The sequence below is a fragment of the Rhinopithecus roxellana genome, chromosome 10 (assembly GCF_007565055.1).
Source record: "Rhinopithecus roxellana isolate Shanxi Qingling chromosome 10, ASM756505v1, whole genome shotgun sequence".
NCBI classification, from domain to species: Eukaryota; Metazoa; Chordata; class Mammalia; order Primates; family Cercopithecidae; genus Rhinopithecus; species Rhinopithecus roxellana.
The window spans coordinates 129,877,136-129,902,643 of NC_044558.1; the positions used below are offsets into that span (position 1 = coordinate 129,877,136).

At 33.8% G+C, this 25,508-nt stretch overlaps 1 protein-coding gene across 5 annotated transcripts in view; it reads right to left on the minus strand.

The window, feature by feature from the left end:
• Nucleotides 1–25,508, minus strand: part of C2CD5 (C2 calcium dependent domain containing 5) — a 95,582-nt gene that overhangs the window by 23,414 nt on the left and 46,660 nt on the right. For all 5 annotated transcript variants that reach the window (XM_030938319.1, XM_030938316.1, XM_010376254.2 and 2 more), the window contains 8 exons: nucleotides 19,594–19,708; nucleotides 16,533–16,628; nucleotides 12,372–12,563; nucleotides 10,189–10,375; nucleotides 6,029–6,193; nucleotides 2,553–2,693; nucleotides 557–620; nucleotides 121–182 (listed from right to left, as the gene is read on the minus strand). In XM_030938319.1, the coding sequence (XP_030794179.1) occupies nucleotides 121–182; nucleotides 557–620; nucleotides 2,553–2,693; nucleotides 6,029–6,193; nucleotides 10,189–10,375; nucleotides 12,372–12,563; nucleotides 16,533–16,628; nucleotides 19,594–19,708 (1,022 nt within the window). The remainder of the gene's footprint in view (nucleotides 1–120; nucleotides 183–556; nucleotides 621–2,552; nucleotides 2,694–6,028; nucleotides 6,194–10,188; nucleotides 10,376–12,371; nucleotides 12,564–16,532; nucleotides 16,629–19,593; nucleotides 19,709–25,508) is intronic.

Below are 25,508 nucleotides of genomic sequence, written 5' to 3' on the forward strand. Positions count from 1 at the left end.
ATAAGGATAGTATTTTAATTGCAACAAGGAGGTTAAAAAAAAAACAAAACAAATATTTAGATGGAACTTACTAAGATAACTTATGTGTTATTTCCTTAAAATTAAGAAAAAAAGGTTTACCTGTATTTCAGATGTCCAATTATTTATACCGGGCATAATTTCTGTATTACAACTATAAAAGCCTGTCAAAATAAATTATAATAAAAATATATGATAATATTTCATTGATTTTTGTGTTAAATGACATTTTTCCATTATTACATGAAGTTCTAACTATAAAACCCTTCATTTTTTTTCTTCTAAAATTATACCTGCAGGAGACTTTAAACCATCCTAATAAATTATCATAGGTTTTTTTCTCCATGTATAAATATAAAAGGACTAAAAATCACTTCCACCTAAGTTATGTTCTCTACCTTGGAGTAGCAAAGTACATGACAAGCTGTGACACTGTGGTAATTCCTTCCTTTAAAGTAAAATTAGTACTGTAACAATTATGAGCTAAAACATTTATATATAAAACTAGTTTCATCTCAAAGGTAATTTTTTTGTTCACCTGAAGGAGGAGGAACATCAGTAAGTAGAGAATGGACATCTTCCATGGCATCTGTGTCATCAATCTTAAAATAGAGAATAAAACTATTATATATGTAGTAAATGCACAATTATTTCACATTAAAAAAAACTTTATTAATAGAGTCAAGAAAAAGCAGAGTCATTTTTCCCTGAGGAAAAATATGTAACAAGAAAATTCTAATATCAGTAAATTCCTCCACAGTAATAACCACAAATACTTCTAAGTGAAATATTTTACATACAAAGTACACTAAGTTAAAAAAGAAAACTAGCTCTTTCTCAAACCTTTATGAGAATATGTTTCTAAAGACTTACAAAGATGTCATAAGCAATAATTATTCCAATTTGTTTAAATTAATAAAGTGTAATCAAATCCTTTGACTAAATGCAGAACTGCTTTACAATGGAATTAGGCAGAGATAAATTTAAAGACATTTAATAATAGGTCTAAATTCTATTTTTCTAATAAAATAAATAGGTCTAAATTCTATTTTTCTTATATCACCATATTCCACTGTGAATAATAAACAGGGAAACTACCCAGCTGGACAGGTGCTGACATTCATCTGCATCTCAGTTTCTAAGTCCTAATCTGCAGACTTGCTAAGCTTCTTCTTCCCACATCACCCTCAAGACTTCAAGAACCACTTTCACTTCCACTTCACGTGGCTACCCACAGTCACAGTCATACCTCAACCCACTATTCCCCAAAATGCTCCACACCCAGGATCTCGAGCATTCTCCAACTACAGTCCAGTCTCTTCGTCCTCTTACTGGATCTTCTACTTGCCCTCTGTTCTCTGCCCATGTTTGAAGCACTTTGTTCTCATGTGCTCTCTACTTAGCCAGGATCCCAAGATCAGACATATCAATAATGCCCTAGATCAAACTTCAGGTAATTTTTGACATCACCTAGAAAGTTTGTTAAACAGATTCCTGGGCTCCAGGTTTAAATTCTCATCTACTAGGTCTGAGGTAGGGGCCCAAGAATTTGCATTTCTTACAAGCTCCCAGGTAGAGCTGACGCCACAAGTAGTTACATCACACTTTGAGCAGCATTGTTCTAAATAGTACCCTGAAACTTTTAGCCTCCTTGACCTGACATATTTTCCATTCTCAGACTGTAGAGAAATGTGGGGAAAAAGTGGGGGCAAATAACCATATATGTTGGGTTTTCTACAAATTGACACTCTCACCTTGGTTAGGCCTGTGCGTCTCTCATAGATCCTCGTTACAGCCACTGGCACTGTTCCTGACTCTTTAAACCTCCAATCCCATCCCAACACTATTCTACCACCAGCTTCCTGCTACACCGAGATCAAAGTATCTGATTTTTTTCTCTCTCAACTTACATCTTACTCATTTATTTTTCCTGTCCTTTGATATGAAAAAGAAAAATCTCTCTCTTTGGGAGCCAACCATTCTACAAGGGAGTGCAGAGGAAGCAGATCTGGGAGGAAGGAGTCTCCATCAACTTTTCATGTGATATTTACTCTCTGGGAAAGTTCCTAAAGTGTCCTGAGTATCTTTTCATAAAGATGGATCAATTATACCTTTTGAATTCGGTAAGAAAATACTACACTCAGAATTCACAGTGTTTATATTAAAAAATGTTATAATTACAGTAACATAAAAAAAGCAATAATTATAGTAAGTTAAAGAATGACACTTTAATTTCTTATTTAAATTCATTCAAGTTTATGAAAATAACTTCAAAGGTTTAATACTATTGTATCATTATTTCAACCCATACATTAACTTTTTCAGAACCATCTTCATTATTATATCAGTCACCTGGTATTGAACAAACATATGTTACCAAGTTCTGTTATTTTCAAGTTTGTTGTAATTTATATACTAATTTTTTAAATATTTATAACAGTTGCAATGATATAAAAGTATATTAATTTAGCATCTGAAAAAATGTGTATCTTAGCTTCCAAAACCTTTAAGAAATTAGTCCAATGTGACATTACCTCCAAAACAAAAGCATCTTTTTTCCCATGTGAAAGGTCTAATTCTGTAACTTCATCCGAGCTTTCTGATTGAGATCTTAGAAGTCTTGAGCGTTGCCTAGGTTCTGGGATAGGTGATCCTATAATCTCTTCAGATATCTCCTAAAAGAAATATAATTGTTTCATATTAAATGAGATTGTCTTTTCCAGTTTAAATTTTATATCTTTGTATTAGTAGACACCTAGCTGTGGAGAAAAAGCCTGTAAAATATACTCAGTGAAGTCTGTACTTAAGTATAACCTTTATAACTAAACTTTTATAGAGGATATGGCAGCCTTAATGATATGAGGATATGGCAGCCTTAATGATACATGAATCAGAAAAACATATATAACTGTCACAGACATAACAAGACAAAACTGACATCCAGTGTGCACACAGGACACTACAATGTGTATGGAACTAGCAGTCCTTACAGCTCAGAAATCCAGTACTCCTGGGTGTGCATATTTTCTATTCAGCATTATGAAAGTCCTAATAGGCCATAAAAATTTAAAGACTTATGTTCCTAGAAAGATTTCTAATCTTTTATATCTTTTCTTATCCACTGGTAATTTTTCAAAGCTCCACATAGCAAAACGTGGAATATGATCAATGTATGAGTATGAATATATATATACATATACTATGCACGTATTTGCTATTTAATTTATTAAGCTAAATAAACTTTGGTAGTTACAATAATGACCTTTTTAAGGTCAATGTATGGTGCAATACTGTATGGCTTAGTGAGCTTTTTGCTGTTACACAGCCAAAGATCGCTAGAGGTTCTAAGCATCTGCTGGCCACAAGGAATGCTAGAAGAATGTGAATATGTGAAGACAAAAGCAAAAGGCATAGCCTACTGCTGATGCAACAGAGTTGTCTTTTTAATAAACAAGGAAATTGTACATAAAGTTCTTCAAAAATACATAGTTTTAAATGTTCATTGCTAGTACATACCTTAGATAAAAGGCTACCACTGCACAATTTCACAATGTAATGATCTATGGAGCACTTTCACATCCATTTATCTTATTTGTACTCCAAATTAATCTGCTCTCTATAAAGTTAACATTATAACGACTACACAATGGAAAAGAGCTGTAATTCAGAAGTAAATTAGTAGTCTGCCTAGATTTGAAAACTAGAAAGTGTAGAGCCAGTCTAGGTCAGTCTTTTGATACACAGTGCAACGTTATTCCCATTAGATACCACACAACTTTTTATAATTTTACAGTAGTTTTAAATTCTGCTTTGCCTTTGTTCACAATGCCACAGACTTAATAAATATAACTGTCTGGTATTTAATACGTTCTACACTCATACTGAAATTTCATCACTAGTACTGTTATTCCAAGAGATATGCATCTTATTTTGACACCTTTGATTATCTACAGAAAGCTTAAGTGGTACTACACCTCTGTATTAGAAACATTTTTTAATGTATTGAGAAAAAATTCAAACAGCAGCATTTATTTCATTGAGGGCTATCATCCCAAGAGAAGGAATGATCCACATATTCAGGGTGGACATAACACAACACTGTAATGTATATAGTGGCCTGGTAATCAACCCTGTATACTGACTCTGTCAAACAAATGCTGAGAGATTATGCTAAAAGACTATAATGTAGTCAGTATCTACAATAAGGAAAGACATATTAGAAGATTCATAAACTGATGAGTACTGTTGTGAAAATACAGTCATCCTCAACACATGAAATTCATATATACTAAAATTTTTTAAATCATAATAGATTTACTCCCTCCTTCCAAATGTAAACTGTGTGACACACAGTAGCAGCTCAATAAGTACTGAATGGATGAAGTAACTTAATTCATATTCTTATTTAAATACATCCCTGTCTCCAAAGACCTTACATTATAGTAAAGGAAGACAGATATATAAAAACTAAGTATAATAATATGTAACAGTTTCTATACAGGTACATACAGGTACAACAACTACACAACGGAGGAAGAGTCCACTCTTCCTGTGGGAGGTCAGGATGGATTTACAGAGGTGAGAAACACTATTAAGTAAAAGAGTTCAGCTCATATCATTAGAAATAATAAATGAAGAATATATAAAACCCTAACACAAAGTTTTACAAATCATTTTTCCCAAGTGGCAGACTATAAACAGATGTTCAAATATCAAAATATAACTACCAAATAAAAATAATGTACTATAAAAGTAAGCAGTCAGTAAAGTAGTGCACAAAGAACTTTTACAGTCTATTTTTCAAATATAAATGTTAACACATCAACATTTGTATTCATTTTAAAGAAGCCCTAAGTCAGTACTGTTCAATACAAATATAAAGCAAGCCACATACATAAAAAAGTAAAAAGAAATAGGTAAAATCGATTTTAATAAAACATTTTATTTCATTCAGTATATCTAAAATATTAAATTTTTGACATATAATCAATACAAAAATATTCATATTTTACACTGTTTTTTCACACTAAATCTTTAAAATCCAGTGTATATTTTATACTTACTACACATTTCAATTCAGACTAGTCACAAGCGCTCAAAAGTCATATGTGGCCAGTGGCTCCCACAGTGAATAATGAACAGTGCAGCTCTAGGTCATATCCTTAAAATTCCTCCCAAATTAACAACTATACTAGAATAATATGATGAAAGCTATACTTGTGACACAACAATCCAGACACACTGTTCCAGAAGATAAGCCAGTTAGGTAAGACATTTAAAATAATAAAAACAACAATGTTGTTATACTTTCCTCTTGTGAAAGTATTTCATTATCAGAGACTCATAAAAACAAAAAATTTCATTCTAACTCCAACACATTTTTCTTTCAATTCAGACTACTGCCATTAGGCATCCACAGAGGAGTAAGCATTGTGGTATTTATTGCAAAGTTGGTAAAAAGACTGATTAAAGGAAATGACTGGGAGCAAAATTGTAAAAAAAGAAACTGTAACTGAAAAACTGTATTCTTTCACATTTTTACCACTGATAAGAATCTCTTTTTACTAACAAAGAACATTTTAAACCATTTATTTCATCACTAAACAAATACTAAGAGACTAACACCAAGAGAAACTTTCTAGGCAATAGAAATAAAGCCCTCATGGAGCTTCATTCTACTGGTACTAACAGGTAATAGACCAACAAAACATAAACACACACACAAACACAAACACACTCACAAAGATAAGAGCTACAGAAAACAATAAAAGAGGGAAAGGTGATAGGAAGTGCCAAAAATGAAGTCATAATTTTGAAACAGAACGGTTAGAGTAGGCTTACCCAAAAAGGAGATAGTTGAGCAAAGACATAAAGGGAGGTGAAGGAATGAGTAATAAGGAGAGCTAATCTAAACAGTGAAAAAAAAATCTTATGTCCTCAATAAGATAGCCTAAAAATATACTAATAAATAATAACTGATATATTCACAATGTAGGTTTGTTTTACTTACTGGAGGATTGATTTCATATAACTCTTTGTTTTTAGCAATTGTGTCATTTATCTTCTTCTGCATATGAGAGATGTGTTGTTCATATGAGCCATCATTAGGAGTCTTCCCAGCAATCTGAATACCACCAGGAGTTGGTAAAGCTGCTAAATATACACCTGTGGCAGACTTGTAAAAAATAATGGGGAAATAATCAGAAAAAATATCTACAGAATAACAGTCCTTAAGTTTTCATATTTAAGAATGTGGTCAACAGCTGGGTGCAGTGGCTCACACCTGTAATCCCAGTACTTTGGGAGGCCGAGGCGGGCAGATCACTTGAGGTCAGGAGTTCGAGACCAGCCTGGCCAACATGGTGAAACTCCGTCTCTACTGAAAATACAAAAATTAGCTGGGTGTAGTGGTGTGCACCCATAATCCCTGCTACTCAGGAGGCTGAGGCAGGAGAATCACTTGAACCCAGGAGGCAGAGGTTGCAGTGAATCAAGATCATGCCTCTGCACTCCAGCCTGGGCAACAGAGCAAGACTGTCTCAAAACAAGAAAAAACAAACAAACAAAAACCAAGAATGTGGTATAAGGAAGAATATAATCAGCATCAGGGTATATATAGGACATCTCTGGAAAGGCACACAAAAACAATTGGTAACAAGGTTGGTTTCTTTTGGGGAGGCCCCTGGGTAGGTGGGAGACAGTTATGAAATGGGGATTTACTTTTCACTACATACCCAATTGTATTTTTTATGTTTCTACCTCACAATCTTTTTTTTTTTTTGAGACCAAGTCCCACTCTTATGCCCAGGTTGGAGTGTAGTGGCATGATCCTGGCTCACTGCAACCTCCACCTCCCAGGTTCAAGTGATTCTTCTGCCTCAGACTCCTGAGTAGCTAGGATTACAGGCGCCCACCATCACACTCAGCTAATTTTTGTATTTTTAGTAGAGATGGGTTTTCACCATGTTGGCCAGGCTGGTCTCCAACTCCTGACCTCAACTGATCCACCTGCCTCAGCCTCCTAAAGTGCTGGGATTACAGGTGTGAGCCACTGGGCCCTGACCTACCTCATCATTTTTAAAAATACAATTAGAATTAAAAATAGCAAAAAAATATTAAAGGTTGCTAAAAAACAAATTTTTCATGAATGAGCAGATGCTGTATCTTTAAAGGTGGCAAAAGTAAAGAGGAAACTTTTGCAAGGCAAGAGACTGAAATTCAGAAAGGACAGGGAACTTAGTCAAGCCAAGTCAGTAAATGTGGACAAACGATTTAAATTGAGTGTTTCTCACTTCAAAACCCAAACTTATTTCACTATATTGCCCTATCTTCCTAATTAGCAGAGAAAATTTTTTACTTGATACAGATTTATTTTAAATATCATCTAATTAAATTACTATTTAATATCTGACTCTGAAACAGTACTACGTATCATTAGTACTGGAAAACTATTATGAGAAATACAAAACAAGGTAACATTTATATATATCCTTATGTGCACTTATGTGTAAATATGCTAATACAAGCAAAGCAAAAAAATAGAAGTATAAACATCAAATTGTTAACGTCAACGGGGTGGAATGGTAAAGAGAAAAGACAACTCTTCTAACTCAACACCAATTCTAAAAAGGGATTGATGAAGAAGTCTGCATAGTAAATGAAATTGTTCCTCAAGAGTGCTTACTCCTGGTTTGTTCATTAGTGTCCATCACTGTATACATGACCAAGTCTCTAATACTCAACCAGGGAACGCCCCTTCACCATGCCATATGAAGCCTTAGTCCACCACTTCTAATGCATTTTAGCTCCTCATTAATGAAGCAACAGCCCTGAACGGCTGAGAACACAGACTCTGGCATCAGATAGGCCTGGATTTGAAATCCAGTTCTAACACATGTAACCACATCACTTTATAGTCTCAACCTATTACAGCACACATTTTCTCCTCCTGTAAAGTGAAGATAATATCACATTCCTTCTGGAATAGCACAGTGCCAAACATCTAGTCGGCACTCATCAGAGATCACCCAATAAAGAAGCTACTCTTGAGACCTTACGATTTAAGTGCACAAAATATAACAAAGCACAAAGATGAAATGTCAAACCGCGGTAGTCAATAGCACTAGTGATCAAGAAGGAAAAGATTAGTATGAATCAGAAAAGCAATACTGGAGGCAAGTCTTGAATTACATCAGTGTCATAAACTAGTTTCCTGGGGCTCAATCATCAAAAATGTTTGCTATAGCTAGCAAAATGTTTTTTAAACTCCTCAATTTGAATCCAGCTCTTAACTGACATGCATAGGCACCCATCAATCATTACAGTCTTGCATCAAGCACAAATTATATATTTATGTAATGTCCTCACTAAGCATACAAATTTTTAGACCACTGAATTAAAATAACCACTTTTCCCCAAGTTACTCTAAGTATAAAAGAGAAATTTTTTTTTAGACAGGGTCTCGCTCTGTCCCCAGACTGGAGGGCAGTGGCACAATCACGGCTCACTGAGCCTCAAGCTCCCAGGCTCAGCTGATTCTCCCACCTCAGCCTCCCAAGTCGCTGGAACTATAGGCACAAGCTGCCATGCCTGGGTAATTTTTGTATTTTTAGTAGAGATGGGGTTTCGCCATGTTACCCAGGCTGGTCTCAGACTCCTGGGCTTGAGCGATCTACTCACCTCAGCCTCTCAAAGTGCTGGGATTACAGACATGAGTCACCATACCCAGCCTAAATATCAAATATTTTAATATGAACCAAGTTACTTATTACAAATTTCTGTTGTTAGAAAACTGTTAATACCTAATTAGTTTATCATCATCATACAATTATCCTCTACATACAAAAATTTACATATTTGCTCTTAGAGAAAGATGAAACACGGAACAAATGTGCATTCGACCTGCAAATGTATAGAGACAAAAAAGTCAGATTCCATAAATTTCTTAAAATTAAATGTCTATGTATTCTCAAAAAGATGGCAAGAGAATTTAAATTTGAAAACTGCCAGTAACACAGACAAAATACTGGTTAGCAAAGTACCTAGAAAATGAGAGAATTTCCATAAACGTGGTTCATCAGATTCCATATGATCAATACACATTTTGCAGGTACCTGGTTCTCTGAGTCCTACACTACTTATAGAAGCAGCACTGGCTTTCCTCATTATCATCTTTCCAGTCTGAATTTATTTGCTAACAAGCCAAAATGAACCTTAAGCTAAGACACAGCTTTTCTTCTCTTGTATTTCATCAGCACTTAAGAAACACACCTTTTTTTTTGTTTTGTTTTGTTTTAGACAGAGTCTCACTCTGTCGCCTCGGTTGGAGCGCAGTGAAATGATCAGGGCTCACTACAGCCTCAACCTCCCAGGACTCAAGTGATCCTCCCACCTGAGCTTCCTGCCAGCACACGTGGTTAATTTTTAGTATTTTTTATAGAGAGAGTAGTCTCACCCAGGCTGGTCTAACTTCTGGGCTCAAGTGATCCTCCCACCACAGCCGCCCAAAGTGTTGGAATTATGGGTGTGAGCCAACACACCTGGCCAGAAACACCTGTATTTTATTACACAGTCTACCACTGGCCACAGGTGCACATTTATGATAAAGCTTAATTGTCTGTCTAATAGTGTCTCACATGTTTTGCTTTATCTTCTCCATCAAAACTAAAGATTAATTCACATCCTGGGGTAATTTTGCTCTGCCCACCAAGGGACATTTGGCAATTTCTGAAGACATTCTTGATTGTCACAACTAGGGAGATGCTACTATCTTATAGTGGGGAGTTGCCATGGATGCTGCTAAGCATCCTACAAAGCACAACTCAGTTCCCGGCAACAAAGAGGTATCCTGCCCTGGTACCGAGATGGGGGAACCCTGTTTTAGCAATATGTAAACAATAATAAAGTCCAGAAAAACTGTGGACAACTTATTAAGCAAGTGACAAACATTAACTTTTAGAAATAGAATTGTTAAAGTTATGATCACAGTCCCTTTAAAATATGTGAAAACCTATCACCAGATTTTTCACTTCTTAAAATGTCCTCATCCCATAAAGGTCTTAATGTCAAAGTCTTTAGATAAGTCTTTGAAAAGACTCTTTGAATCACATAAAATAGAATCTACTATAATTAAGAAAATCATAAAACAAAACCAAAAACATCTAAACTTACCGCTAAGCCCATCAACATATTTTCACCCACTGTGATCTGAATTCTTAGTCCAAACAAAGCATTCATTCCTTTGAGTTTTAGTTTATTCATTAGCTGAGTATGCACTTCATATTCCATAAATGGCAACAGATTACTGATAGCTGTAGCATTTGCTTCTGCCTGTGCTTTCTTTTTTAAGCGACATAACCTGTAAATGAAAATAAGTCAGTGAACAGTATTCTTGGTACCATCTTTAAATATGTCAATTTTTAAAACTTTCTAAAAGTGTGCTGAATAAAACATTTACTTGTTTTTAATGGACTTACTGAGTTATATCAATAAACTTTTCTTTTTTTGTCATTGTATAAATTTGCACTAAAAATCCTATTTCATAACGGGTACAAAAAAATAGAAAGAATGAATAAGACCTAGTATTTGATAGCACAACAGGGTGTCTACAGTCAATAATAATTTAATTGTACAAGTTAAAATAACTAAGAGTATAACAGGATTGTTTCTAAGACAAAGGATAAATGCTTGAGGGGATGGATACCCCATTTTACACAATGCGATTATTATGCATTGCATGCCTGTATCAAAGTATCTCATGTATCCCATAAATACATACACCTGTTTACCCATAAAAATTAAATATTTTAAAGAACCACATTTCAGTAAACAAAAATAAAAAAATCTCAAAATCTCTAAAAATGAAATAATGACCAAAATCAGTAGAGAATATCATTTAAAATCTTAGGTTTTATAACTGCATGTGTTCAATATAAATGGAAAGCAGAAGAAAATGTTACTCATTAAAAAAATACAACAGTCACTTGAGCATCTACTTTGTACCACATAGGCTACATTCAAAGGGACAGTAATTAGACTAATAGATCATTTCTCAACAGTAGCAATGAAAGCCAGAAGACAGTGGTGAAAGAGTATCTTCAATGTGCTGTAAAGAAACAACTGCCAGCCCAAAATATTTTTTAAAGATAAAAGTAAAATAATCACATTTTTCAGACAGACCAAAAAAAAATAGTTCACTACCAGCAGATCCATCAAAAGAAATACTAAAGTGTACACTTAAGGCAAAAGGAAAACAATCCCAAATGGAAGGTCTAAGATGCAAGATGGAAAAAAATAAACGGATTAGAAATACATTTTAGAAGAAATATCAATGGGCTTTGTAATAAATTTGATGTGGGGAGGTTGAAAAAGAGGATAGTGTCAAAGAATACCAAATTTGGCATGAAGAACTGGATAAAGGTACCATTTATTAAAACAAAAAAGGCTAATAAGAAAAGTGGAGAAAATCAGCAGTTCAACGTGGAACAAGTATGAGATGCCTATGGCTTATCAAAATGGGATAGAAGTAGACAGGTATAAAAGTCTAAAGCTCAAAAGAAAGTTCTGGACTAGAGTTATAAATTTGGCGGTCACAGATACATAGATAGCATATAGATCTATATAAGTTGATGAGTTCAACTAGGGAAAAAGTTTGAGCAAAAGGTCCAAACCCATGGCTCTCAAAGATCAAGAAATGAGAAGTCAACAAGGAGGCTGAAGATTACACATAAAGGTAGGAAAACATAGAAGGTGTGGCATCATGAAATCAAAGGAATTTCAAGGCGAAAATAATGGTGTCACTATTGCTGAGATGTCAGAACTAAGATGAGGACAGAAGTACCTGATGAATTTGGTAACCTGGCAGCTGTTGTCATGAGTGTCCCAATTAGGATTTTCTACTCCAGTGCATTTTAAAAGGAACTCTTACCAGCTAATTAAAGCAGTAAAAGAAACACTTCATGGCACTATTCTTTAAAAGAAAAAAAGAGAGTCAATTTCTAAAATGTGTTACACATTGAACGTCATTGAAGCAGTCTATACTTAGTCACATCCCTAGCCTTTGGCAGGTTAATAATTCCCAGAATGATAAATATTTGCATAGAATTTAAAAGTTAAAAACTGCTTTTGTATAAAAACTTATTTGAGTTTTACACAGAGGATTTTGGTTTTTTTTTTTTTTTTTTTTTTTTTTTTTTTTTTTTTACATGCAATAAAATACAAAGTTCCAATAGAATTGCCCAGTTTGTGCAGGATCAAACAGGTTGGAAACAGTAGAGCTGACACTTGAAAATAGGTTTATGGCTCCATATATCATACTTTTTCAGGGACACCAAATGATGTTTTCACAAACATACCTTGCTTGAATAAGACAACCTTTTCCAATAACTGTTGCATCTGTTGGGAGGTCTATAGTTGTAAACAGAACATCAGGAACTTTTTGTTTCCTGCAGTTATAGCAATATGTGAGATGAGCTGGAAATGGCATATTCAGTTCATCATATGGTATATGGCAAAACCCACAACGTATAGACAAATTTTCTTCAAGCCTATATAAATAGATTAAGAAAAAAAAAAAGACATTCTTTAAAAACATACAAATTTTTTCAAAAATAATTATGTAAGTGATATTATATACACAGTACTTGTATACAAACTATCCAACTTCTACCACTGTAGGCTACAAGAGTACCACTATGACTGATAAGAATTAAAAACGACCATGAAATCAGAACCATGCATTTTTCCTATGAGAGAAAAGACTTACCAACTGCAAAGTCATTTTGCACCAATTTATTTGTGTGATGACTTATCACCTGACAAACACCACTATCACCTCAAAGTTTTTTCTCTGGGATACAACATTAAAAAAAAAAAATGGTTAGATGATGATGATGACATTTTCCCACTGGTTGACAAATATAACCACAAAAAAAATTCCCAAACAAAAAAATATTTTGGTTACCAGAGGCTGGGAAGGGTAGTGGCAGGCTGGAGGGAAGGTGGGGATGGCTAATGGGTACAAAAAAAATAGAAAGAATGAATAAGACCTAGCGTTTGATAGCACAACAGGGTGACTATAATCAATAATTTAATTGTATATTTTCATGTACCCTATAAATATATACAGCTACTAGGTACCTCCAAAAATTGAAAAACAAAATCCAAGCATAATAGTTTTTAATTTAATGTAAAAAGTATTAAAAAAGAAAAATAGTAAGTCAAAAATAGGCAACTCTAAGATTTCTAATTTCCTGTGATAGTTTTAACTTTTTTGAAAAACCAAAACATCTATTTCATAAATGATATATCATACATAAACCACAAATTAACCATCCACAACCTCCCCACTTATTATAAAATGCTTGTTGTATTATGCTGTTTGTGAGTTCATTCTAAAATGATTACGCATTTTTTTCGTTCATTAAATTTGAGCATGTCGGCACAATAAGGATGGAAACAGAGAGAAGCTCCACAAAAAAATTCCACGCTTTCACACAAGCAGATCCTCCAGAGCTCTGGAAAGATGTGGGTCTCAATGCTCCCTAACTTAAAGTAACCCATTAGAAGCTGAAACTTGGCAACCAGACAGATTTAAAAAGTAAAGGAAAATTCATATTATATATACCAGGAAACAAGACTTTTGTAGATCTTGTTTTTTTTTTTTTTTTTGAGATGGAGTCTCGCTCTGTCGCCCGGGCTGGAGTGCAGTGGCTTGATCTCAGCTCACTGCAAGCTCCGCCTCCCGGGTTTACGCCATTCTCCTGCCTCAGCCTCCCGAGTAGCTGGGACTACTGGCGCCCACCACCTCGCCTGGCTAGTTTTTGTTTTTGTATTTTTAGTAGAGACGGGGTTTCACCGTGTTAGCCAGGATGGTCTCGATCTCCTGACCTCATGATCCGCCCGTCTCGGCCTCCCAAAGTGCTGGGATTACAGGCTTGAGCCACTGCGCCCAGCCGACTTTTGCAGATTTTATATATATATATATATATTTTTTTTTTTTTTTTTTTGGATACAGGGTGTTGCTGTCACCCAGGCTGCAGTGTGGTGGTGGTACAATCATAGTTCACTGTAGCCTTCAACTCCTGGGCTCAAGTGATCCTCCTACTTTGGCCTCCCAAGTAGCTGGGACTACAGAATTTTTAACTGAATCTTCATAACTCTCTAACTCACATTAAATTACTCCCAGATATTATTTTTTTACTGTGAAGATGCCATTCTGGTATATTGCAACTAACAGAGAAGTCAGACATCTGAACCGAACTGTGTGATCCTGAACAAGAAAATTATTTAACCTCTCAGAAACTCCTTTATAAAACTAGAATATGTACCTAGAGAAGTTTGTGGGTTTCTTTGGAGATTAAATAAGAAAACTATGGCTAAACACACCCACCTCCCCAGTATAATGTTCACCATATAGCAGCAAATAGTAGTTCCACTTAGCCTGAAACCAACCTGAGATAACTTGCTAAGTCACACTAAGCACTAAGTAGCAGGCCTCATGTTTGAATTTCAGTTTGTTTGAATCCAAAGTCAATGTGTTATAAGGGGGTATAAAAGGATGAAAACTGAAGCAATTTTTAACTAAACAGCTCACACAAATTTCAACATTAGTGGTATATATAAGGCATAAAAATAAAAGTATTAAAATTTATGAAAGCATTCGAAATATGAAATGTACACAGGGATTGTCCCTGAATAGTGAGACCATAAGGAATCTTTTTTTCCTTCTACTCTCCTACATTCTCCAAATTTTTTCTAATAAGCAACAATAATTTCATAGCAGAAGGAAAAGACATTTTCCTTGTTTTTTCTTTATTTTTTTTTTTTTTAAAACTAGGGGTGGCATCTATTGTACTAAACTACCATATAAGAGAATGTACTGTATCCATCCAAGCCACAATACAGAAAAAAACCAAGCTACATGAAAAAGGTTATTTGTTAAATTAGGCTTCCTATCAACTTAAGAATGAAATCTACAGATGTATAAGAACTATATCGTACCACCGGTACAACTCACTGACAAAGAGAGTTTTCTCAACACAACATTCTAACTATTTAGTGTGCTTCAAAATGCCCCACCTTCACTTTCCTATTTACAATGACCTTTAAGGCTCTGGAATTTATAATAGTCAATATCCATTTTAATACTGACCAAAGAAACTGACCAAGTTCCTCTAGTGAATACCAGAACTAGAATATCTTAAATGCTTGCAAGTTTACACTAAATTTGACAAGGTACAGAATTTTTTTGCCTTTTTTTTTTTTCTTTTTAAGATGGGGTCTCGTTCTGTTGCCCAGGTTAGAGAACAGTGGTGCCATCTTGGCTCACTGCAACCTCCGCCTCCCAGACTCAAGCAATCAATTCTCCTGCCTCAGCCTCCGGAGTATCTGGGATTACAGGCGCCTGCCATCATGCCAGGCTAATTTTTGTATTTTTAGTGAAGATGGGGTTTCACCATGTTGGCCAGGCTGGTCTCGAACTCCTGACCTCAAGTGATCCACCCGCCTCAGCCTCCCAAAGTGCTGGGATTACAAGCGTCAGCCACCACACACTTGACCTTTGCTTCCTTTCTTAATATATGCTTAATATATTAATACTGGGCAGGGGGGAAGTAAATAGGCACACTGTGGCATAAGGGGTAATTAAAATCTGTATTATCCAGGTAGACTCTGGTAACAAACTATAGTTTATATGTGTGTGTGTGTGTGTGTGTGTGTATGTATATATATTTAAATATACAGTCACCCTTCCGTATCCATGGGTTTGGCATGTATGGATTCAACCAACCACAGGTTGAAATACTCAGGAAAAAAATAAAAAAATCCCACAAAATTCCAAAAAGCAAAAAATTAATTTACCACGTGCTGAGCATTACACTGAATCCATGAAAATGAAATGATGAACAGGTAACAGGTATTACAAATAATCTAGAGATTATTTAAAGTATAGGGGAGAATGTGCATAGGTTACATGCAAGTACTATACCATTTTATATAAGGGATTTGAGCATATGCAGGTTTTGATATCTGCAAGGGGTCCTGGAACCAATTCCCTATGGACAGGGAAGGACCACATATATTATATCTATAGATAATCTTGATAAAATACAGTACTTTTATTATTTTGTAAATTAAGAATTGTTTTTATAAAAATTGTTTCATAACCTCTGTTTTTGGAGGTGAGACACAGGAAAATGAAAGGAAGACAAAAATCAAAAGATTAGTTCTATATCATGACGAAGCAAAAAAAAATGTACACTTGAAATTCTTCAACTGGCAGTCATATATGTCACTTATCAAGATACTAGAAACAATAATGTTTGCCATATAGTACAGAATCCAATACTCCTCTGTTACTATGGGTTAGTTAAAAATTAATGAAGTGCTTGGTCCTGATTTCTACACTGTATCACTGTAAGCCACCCTACGGAGAAGAATTATCCCAACTCTGAGAAAAAAAGTCAACCTCTCCCTTCTCTGCCCTTATGGAAAATAAGCCAGGCTGCCATGACAACCTCTGTTCCAAACAGCCTTCCACGGTGCCATCCTGCAGAAATCTAGGATTCAGTACAGCCGCTGTACCAGATGCAGATAAAATGCAGACCTCTTCACTATAAAGGAAAAAACACAAATAAGTTAACATTTTTCAGACAGTATAACTTTGGAAAATGCTAAATATCAAAATAATTATAACAGTGACAATTTAAGTTCAAGTTAGACACTACTAAATATTAATTAATATTTATGAGGTTTAACTCCTAAACCTAGCCTAGAAAACAGAGGTAACTTTATTTGAATGGAGGACAAGAATTCTTCATAAATTAAAAATTGAAATAAAGTATTAATATTAAAGACAATAACTTCATTTAAAATATGGCAAAGCTGAAAGAATGAAATGTTTCAAAATATATAAGCAGTAATAAATTAATTGCTGAATCTAGTATGAATCAAATTATATTAAAATATTCTTTAAATGTATATGAAGTTTTATTAAAATTATTCTAAAAGCACAACTATTTAAATATCTCTATATAGGTGATTTATATAGCTTAATCTAAATTTAAATCATTATAAAGGTTTCTGAAACAATACATAAAATATACTAAATGAAGCTTAAACTATATCATCATATAACAGAAAACTGATATTCAAAATAATTTTTAAATTCTTTATATGTCACCCAATTTGAAACCTAAAAAATTAAACAATCAACATAATTATTGAATGAGATAACCTAAACAAATGAGAAAAGTAGCAACCTAGGGATGAACTGCTGAAAACCTGGTATAAATAAAACAGAAGCCTAACAGAACAGGGAAGAACAGTCACTTGAACTGTAAATAAACAAAGGGAGACCAGGCTTAAAGCGTAGGTAGGAATTAAGGATGTCAGAAGGAATAACATGAAACCACTGATGCCTTTGAATCAAGAAGTTGTAAGAGCAGAAGTGCATTTCAGAGAGTTTAATGCAGTAACAGAAAGTAGCATGGGCTGGAACAGAAAAGATTAGTAAAATTTTAAATACATAGATGTTTTTGAGGTCTAGAAAGGAAAAAAAGCTTCTGTCAAATGTACTCAAACTTCTAAGTAAATTAACTGAACTCATTTGCAGACTCCTCCAACTGTGACCTATCTTCAGCCATCCTGAGTCTACATTCTGTGGCCTTCTTTTTTTGCTACTCTTTTAAGTGTCGAATGCATCTTGTAAGCTTTGAAACCTCTCCCTATGCCTTTTCTTTTTATTTATATAATTCATATTCATCCCCCAAAATCCAACTCAAGCATCAGTTACTTCACTGACACTTTCTTCCAATTCTACTTTGAGCTTTCAGCCCTCTAGGATCCCAAAGCATCTATATCTCAATTTTAAAATTTATTTTACATCATAATTATCCAGTAGAATGTAAATCTGATACCAAGAACTATGTCTTCTTTATAAAACCATATCTCTGGTTGGGTATGGTGGCTTACGCCTGTAATCCCAGCACTGTGGGAGGCCGCAGCAGGCAGATCATGAGGTCAGGAGTTTGAGACCAGCCTGGCCAACACGGCGAAACCCCATCTGTATAAAAAATACAAAAATTAGCCAGACATGGTGGCAGGCAGCTGTAATCCCAGCTACTAAGGAGGCTGAGGTGGGAGAATCACTTAAGCCTGGGAGGCAGAGGTTGCAGTGAGCCGAAATCACATCATTGCACTCCAGCCTGAGTGAAAGAGTGAAACTTTGTCTCAAAAACAAACAAACAAAAAAACCATTTATCTGAGGCTTGAAAGCTTATGACATTAAATCCATCAGTGGGGCAAGACAACCAGGGAGTAAGGCAAGATAAGCATGACAAAGTTAGTAGTTAACAAGAGTAGAACAGCTACTATGGGAATAAACAGTCCAGGAGTATAACACATGATCTGCAAAGGAAAAGAAAAGCCCACAGAAGATTAAATAATATGGCTCTGTAATGCCCACATTTACTACAGTTTAATCATTTTTCCCTAACAATAAGGATCACCACAAGAGCAGAGGATCTGACGGTAAGAATTATCTAAGAATAGATGGTAGAAAAATAAGACAGCAGAAGGTTAAACAGTTTCTAGATGATATCAATTGTAAACTTCCGAGGGGGCTGAAAGTAGGGTTCAAGGATGGCAAAAGAAAAAGAAAAGCCAGAACCTAAGTAAGGGGCTGAGAAAACAATTGGTTAAGGTAAGGTTCAAAACAAACTAGATATAAAAGAGCAAATGATATTGGTAGAAAAATGTTAAGTTGTGATCTGAGAGTAAAATTTTATAGTTTCAAAATTTTAAGGAGGAACAGTATCAAGTGATACTGGGGTCCAAAATATGGTTGAAAGTTAAGTGGGGTCAGAGGACTTGAAAATAAGAAACTATAATGCCAGCTGCTAGAATGAACATAATCACGTGTAACTGGAGGAGAGAACAGAGAAGTAACTAAGAAAGGCAAAAGAATGCTTTGGAAGTAGATAATGGAACAGTAGAGTGGCATGTACTTTAAAGGAGGAGATTGTTCAAATGAAGGGAAGGAGAAAAAGGAATTGAGAACCAAGAGTATGAAAGCCCCTCCCTAATTTGTCAGTATTAGGAAGAATGATTTGTTAGCAGGAGAAAGTTACATTACAGTAGGTAAAAGAAGGCAGAATGAATTTGTGGACAAACTTTAAAGGCACATGGCAATTCATTTACAGTAGATTAAGGGTTCCAAAGGTTCCAGTGAAAGAAGTTAATACAGTTACACAGTAGAATAAAGGAAGCCTAGAGTTAATATTTGCTATGTGCCAGTATTATATTCTCATTTAATATTGATTTAAACAATTAATTGATCTGTGGTATTATCTCCATTTTAATGTACAAACTGAGGCTCAGAAGAGTTAAATAACTTTCTCAAAATTACACAGTCATTAACTGGCAAAGACGGCATACGAACCTTAATCTAATGTACTCCAAGGCCCATGCTCCTGACCACTTCGCTATTCTCTTTTCTTTTATTTGCATAAAGCTTTTCCCCTTTCAGATGGCAGTCTAAATTAGTGTCTAGAAAATCAAGTTGTTATTATCATTTACCAGATGCTAGTTGATTCACTGTAGCCCACTACAGCATGACAGCCTAATGCTTTAGCATGTGATTTTATTTCTTGTCTGATTTCTGCCCACCATGCATCTCGAGTTTCTGGTTCATCTGAAAAATAAATTTTAAATCAGTTTATTACTCAACAGCACATTATCTATATGAACATGAAATGTTTAAAATAAACATACTATGGGAAGTAAAGAAGTATTATTCTATAATGGATTTTTCAACTTCCCATCTTTAAAATGTTACTTCTCAAAAGGCATAAGATTTAACATTTTAAACTCGATTGCTGGAAAACAAACCACCTATCTGCATTTGCTTTATTACTTTAAGAGATAACTAAAGGAATATATGATTAGATATAATTTTAAATGTAGACCCAGAGTTTCCAAATTCTTATCTTAGCTATGATTAGAATTTTAGAATTAGACTAAGAGGATATTCTACATCTCACCTCACTGAGTGAACACCTTATGTGTTATATCCATAAATTTAACTTAAATTCTGATTTCATTTCTTGGTACCTATTTTTTTTATAACTCACTATATTGTGGATTCTTTCCAAGGCAAAGATTTGTCAATGTTAAAAGAGAGAAAGCCATCTGTAAGCCATCCTTCTACAGAGATGTGGGTCTTCAGGCAAAATACAAGAAATTAGAGACTAAATAAAAAAAAAAAAGAAAGCAAACACACTTAAAAAATTAACTCCAATACTTTGGTAATGTATATAAGGAAAAATTTCAGATATAACACTCCATGTATTGGTCTGTAATTTTTAAAAATGATTTAGAATCACAGAATTGTATTTTATTACCAAAGAGAAGTCCAATATTGCTTGTAATGGAGCACTGTAAGTGGAGCATCTGTCATACATATTTCCTAATCACTTGCATTTAGCAGCAAACTACTGGTGACAGCAGCTGCAAATTATAGTAGCTTTTCATGTACAATGTGTTAAAAACAGAAAGTCTATAATTAGCATATCATAATTTATTTCTTTTTGTGGCCAATTCTCATTTGGGAACAACTTGATATAGAAAAAAAAAATCAACTGTAAATAGAATGCTAAGCTCTCATCGTAAATTTTCCATATAAAAGACACTAATAAATCTAAAAACCAAAAAATCCAGTTTCTATTTTTGAATTGCAGTATATATCTGATTTTCAAAATATGTTTTTCAAAATTAGTAGAATAAGTAGAATTATACTCACTAGTAAAATAGTGAAGACAGCAAAGTAAAGAAAGGTTAAGAGGCGTGTTATAGCTCACATTCCTATGATGAAATTTTTGTTTCCTCCACAGGGAGGAGGATCAGCAAAGGGGAGAATTAAGGAGATAAAAGCCAGAACTACAAATGATGCCAGCCAGTTCTTGAATTAAAGTTTTGGTTCCAAGACAAAGCTACCTTAAAACTTTCTTTCAGAAGAAAGAAATGCAGAATTCAGGAAACTGAGAAAAACATCAAAGTACAAGATCAAATAAGGACGAGAAATAGAAAAGACTACAATATGGTATTAGCAATCAATGTTATAAATTAAGAAATGTGTGAACAATTAAGTGAACCTATTTTACACAAATACTACTTGTGTTAAAGAATTTCTTCATATTCCCAAATGAAATATATATATTAACAGCAAAAATACACTTCCAAATCCATACTCTCTTTTTCTTCTAAGACATACACACTTACGGACCAATCTGAACATCCATTTAACATCATCCTTTCCTAAAAGAGAATTTTTGTATCATAAGATGAACTATTATTCAGGTGGTTGCTCTAATCTATTAAATTACCTACGATTCTGAGAAAATACTTATCACAAATAACTATAGAAATGTATCCCAGTTTAGAAAATACCTATTTTCCCAAAAAATTGCATGAAATAAAAAGTCTTATCTTTTCATTCACTAATAAAACCTACTTACTTTTTAAACCATTCTAGAAGTTTACAATATTATTTTCTGAAGCAAATAATTATGTACTATGTTTTTATAAGAATAGATTTTTCTCACATTAGGTTTGCCTACATCTGTACCACAAGTAATACATGGTAGCTTTACTGTTTTAAAAATGAACTTTACAGAAAGTAATCCATAAACAGTGTTTTAAAAATTAATAAAAAATGGAGGAAGCTACTTAAGTTCTGCATATATTTATTTTTAAAAGGCCAGCATATCTAAGTGGGAAAGTATATTATAACAATTCCTATGAGATATCACATAGAATACAAAGTTCATTTACATTAAACTTACCTTAGTATAACACATAAAATAATCAAATAATTAAACCAAACAGTATGAAAGAATAAATGGCTGATTCAAAAAACAAACAAACAAAAAGCTGAATGCAGCACAAGTGGAGCATTCATATTCTTCTGACAAATTCACAAGCAGCCTTTATTTTAACACATGAGCCACACAATTGCACATGGGGATGCCATTATTGTATTTAATAAAGTATTTACAAGTTTAATACAAAGCTAAAGAGTTACATAACATGGGAGCTAAGGAAGCAAATGGCATATGTCCACACTCCAGAAAACTTGTTAAATTTGGTTTTTGGCTAAAGCAAAAGCTTAAAGAACGAAGGGTTTGCAAAGCAGATTCAGCATACAGGAGCCAGAAACAGTGGATATTTTGGCGCATGCTTGGATCAGGTGACAGTACAGACTGAAAACTATGGCAGCTCACTGAAATGGTTACAGAAAGTAATGGCCCTAAATTCTAGGTGAAAGCAAGGCAAGCATACAGTAGGGAGCACTTAATCACAAACTGGTAATTATACTAACAATTATCTACAACTGTAAGCAAGAGACTAAAGGAAAAATTTTTGGCTACTAAATTTAGGGGGCGTTTAATTAAAACAAAATTAAGATTAATTTGTTTAACAGTAAAGAAAAGTTATATTTATCTTCAAAGCTTATTTTATACTCATGCCAGACATGAGCTAGAGGATCTTCAAGCAGTAATTATGATTCGGCCTATTCTATTACCAATAAAAATTCAGAGATATCACAGCATTTAATCCCTATAATAGAATGTTTAAGGTTTAAAAACTGATAGCTACAGTCTTACAGGAATGTATTGTGTTTTCCTATAAGAAATGAATTTGAATTATTTTATTCACCCTACAAAAGTACAAAATTGAGGATACTATACTAACATAAAAGCAAACAGAGTCTGGCTTAAAATTTTGTGGCAACTATATATGCTACATATGAAATGATACTATTTAGTTATTTGAAGGATATACAGCTGAGATGTAAGGTCACATTTAATAAACATTTCAAAGAAGTTAAGAAACAAACCTCTTCACCTTAAACACCATGTTTCTTCTGCTAATCTACAGAATTATTTATAATTATAAAAGTTATTTTAGGAGAATTTAAAATTTAATTATATACAAATTAATATATTTTTAACATTTTTATACTCAAATTATATATTTTATACATATAAGTTTAATACACAAATTATATTTTATACTATTTTATGTTTTTCTTCTATGAGTCAAAACTCTTTGTAGATAATATCACAAATCTTTTAATATATCCTTTTAATTGCAGGCATGAACTGAGCTCTAAATCAATCCTCACTGATGTCTCTTTTAGGGGTAATGTCAGTACACTTAGGTTGACATCAGAATTCATTCATTTTTACTATGTTACATTCCTAGAGCATGGCCACAGCTCGATATCTTGCCATCTTTTTAACACTTTGTTTCTGAAGTGCAGGTGAAACTGGTAAAATTCTAAAACGGCAGTTTATATCTCAGAAAATAACAATGTGAACAACTCAACATGATATGCCCTTATTAAACTCAACCTCTTTGAGATTTTAGGCAATCACACAACTGGCAACTAAGAAACACCAACTACCTGAAATGTTAAGTTCAGTCCATTTTTATATAGCCCTGGAAGAGAATAACTCTGCCTTGCAGATTCTTTTAATACGGTTAAAAGAAAAAAGAAATTTTTCTAATGTTTTAAAGCAGATTCACTATAGTTAACAACACTGTACTGTATATTTCAAAACAGCTATAAGAGAGAACTTGAAATGTTCCCAACACTTAGAAATGATAAATACTCAAGGTGATGGATACTCCAAATACCCTGATTTGATCATTACTTATTCTATGCATGTAACAAAATAAAACATGTACCCCATAAACAAATATTATGTATCAATAAAAATTACTTTAAAAATGGACAGTTATTCAATCTAATTTATAAATCAACAAAAAGAGATAACATGTTAGGTTGGATCAAATAAAGGTTAAGACAATGATAATCTATCATGTTAACGGACAGTATAAAAAGCTATATTCCCAAATACCTGAAAGTAACATTCCAACTGCTAACCTCTTGAAGAAGATAAATTTCCCCTAATGAAAAAGAAATTAGAGAGTTCAGGTTCAAAGGAGTATATAACCTCAAACTGGGTGGGGATCAGTAGACTAGGAAGAAGATTCTCATTATAGAGGAAGTCATGTGCAAATACAGAGCAAACATCAAGACGTAGTCATTTGGGATGTTAGGAGGAAACTAAGATATAATCCATGTTGGACCAAACTGGAGTCTTTACTATCTGTAAATTTAGAAAGTCAAATGTGTAATCTACTCCATAATTGTGAAATTTCACTACACACATGCATGCACACACACACACACACACACACACACACAATGTAACTGGAGTTTCATTATTCTCAAGTTACTGGTAATATAGAAAAGCTCACATGTCACACATACTGTATTTATGCCATCTTGCATCTTGAACTTATTTATCTACTTCCTGAAAACCTTATTAAAATACTGAAAACCAAAAGCTGTATAACTACTTTAGGTATAGTTTGTACATCTGTTTATAAGTATCTCTCAGAGAAAATGATAATTGCTGAGATTATCAGTAGAATTAAAGTTCCAAGACAGCCTACCACCTATCTCCATTTAACCAATACACACATATGCACACACCAAATAGTGTAAGAATTACCCTAGACTGGGTGTGAACAGCCTGCCTGCCTGGCTTAACAATTTTGTTCCCAGTACCCAACACAGTATTCAACACATGGTAGGCACTCCACAAACATCCACTGAAGAAAAACTTATCTGAATTGAAACTTAAAAAAAGAAATTCATTCAGATGAGCAGACTGACATCTACATTCTATAAATATATCCTTATATAATCATCTGACTCACACTTTGTTACCATTAAATATTTTGTAAAGTAATTATCATACTTATTTTTATAGGACATAACTACTCACTTTTGCTCCTAAAATAAATTTTCTAAACAACTATAATTCTGACGGCTAACAAAAAAGACTAATATGTTCTAATTTTGAACCATTAATCCAAAGCTTGCCTTATCACTAGTAAAAGTTTATGAATGAGAAAAACTTAAGTATAATATGTCCTAAGATCTATAATCTGTCTAAAATAAAATCTGTTTAAAACCCTTTTAAAAATATTCTCAAAAACAAACAAAAAGCTATCTAGTGTTAAACAACTTGTTTTACTAACTCAGGACTTAAAATATCAACTCACAAATTTTGTCTACATCCGGAAACTATCTCCAACTAATATATAATTACATTTTGATACCACACTATATAACTACTTTACTTCTTCTTAAAAAAAAAAAAAAAAAATCTAAGCTGACACGCAATCTCCACAGAGGAAAAAATAGCAAATTATCCACAACTATCAAGATTATCACTGATTTAAAAATTATGTATGTTAGCTACTCAAAAATACTTCTGGTGGTAACTCAAGCGAAAAAAATAAAAGATCATACTCATTTGAAAACTGAGTTAGGACTATTAAAACTTGCTCTGTAAACATTTTCCCATCTCAACGCTCAAATAAACTTGAGTTTCCAAAGGGTAGAACCCAATTGC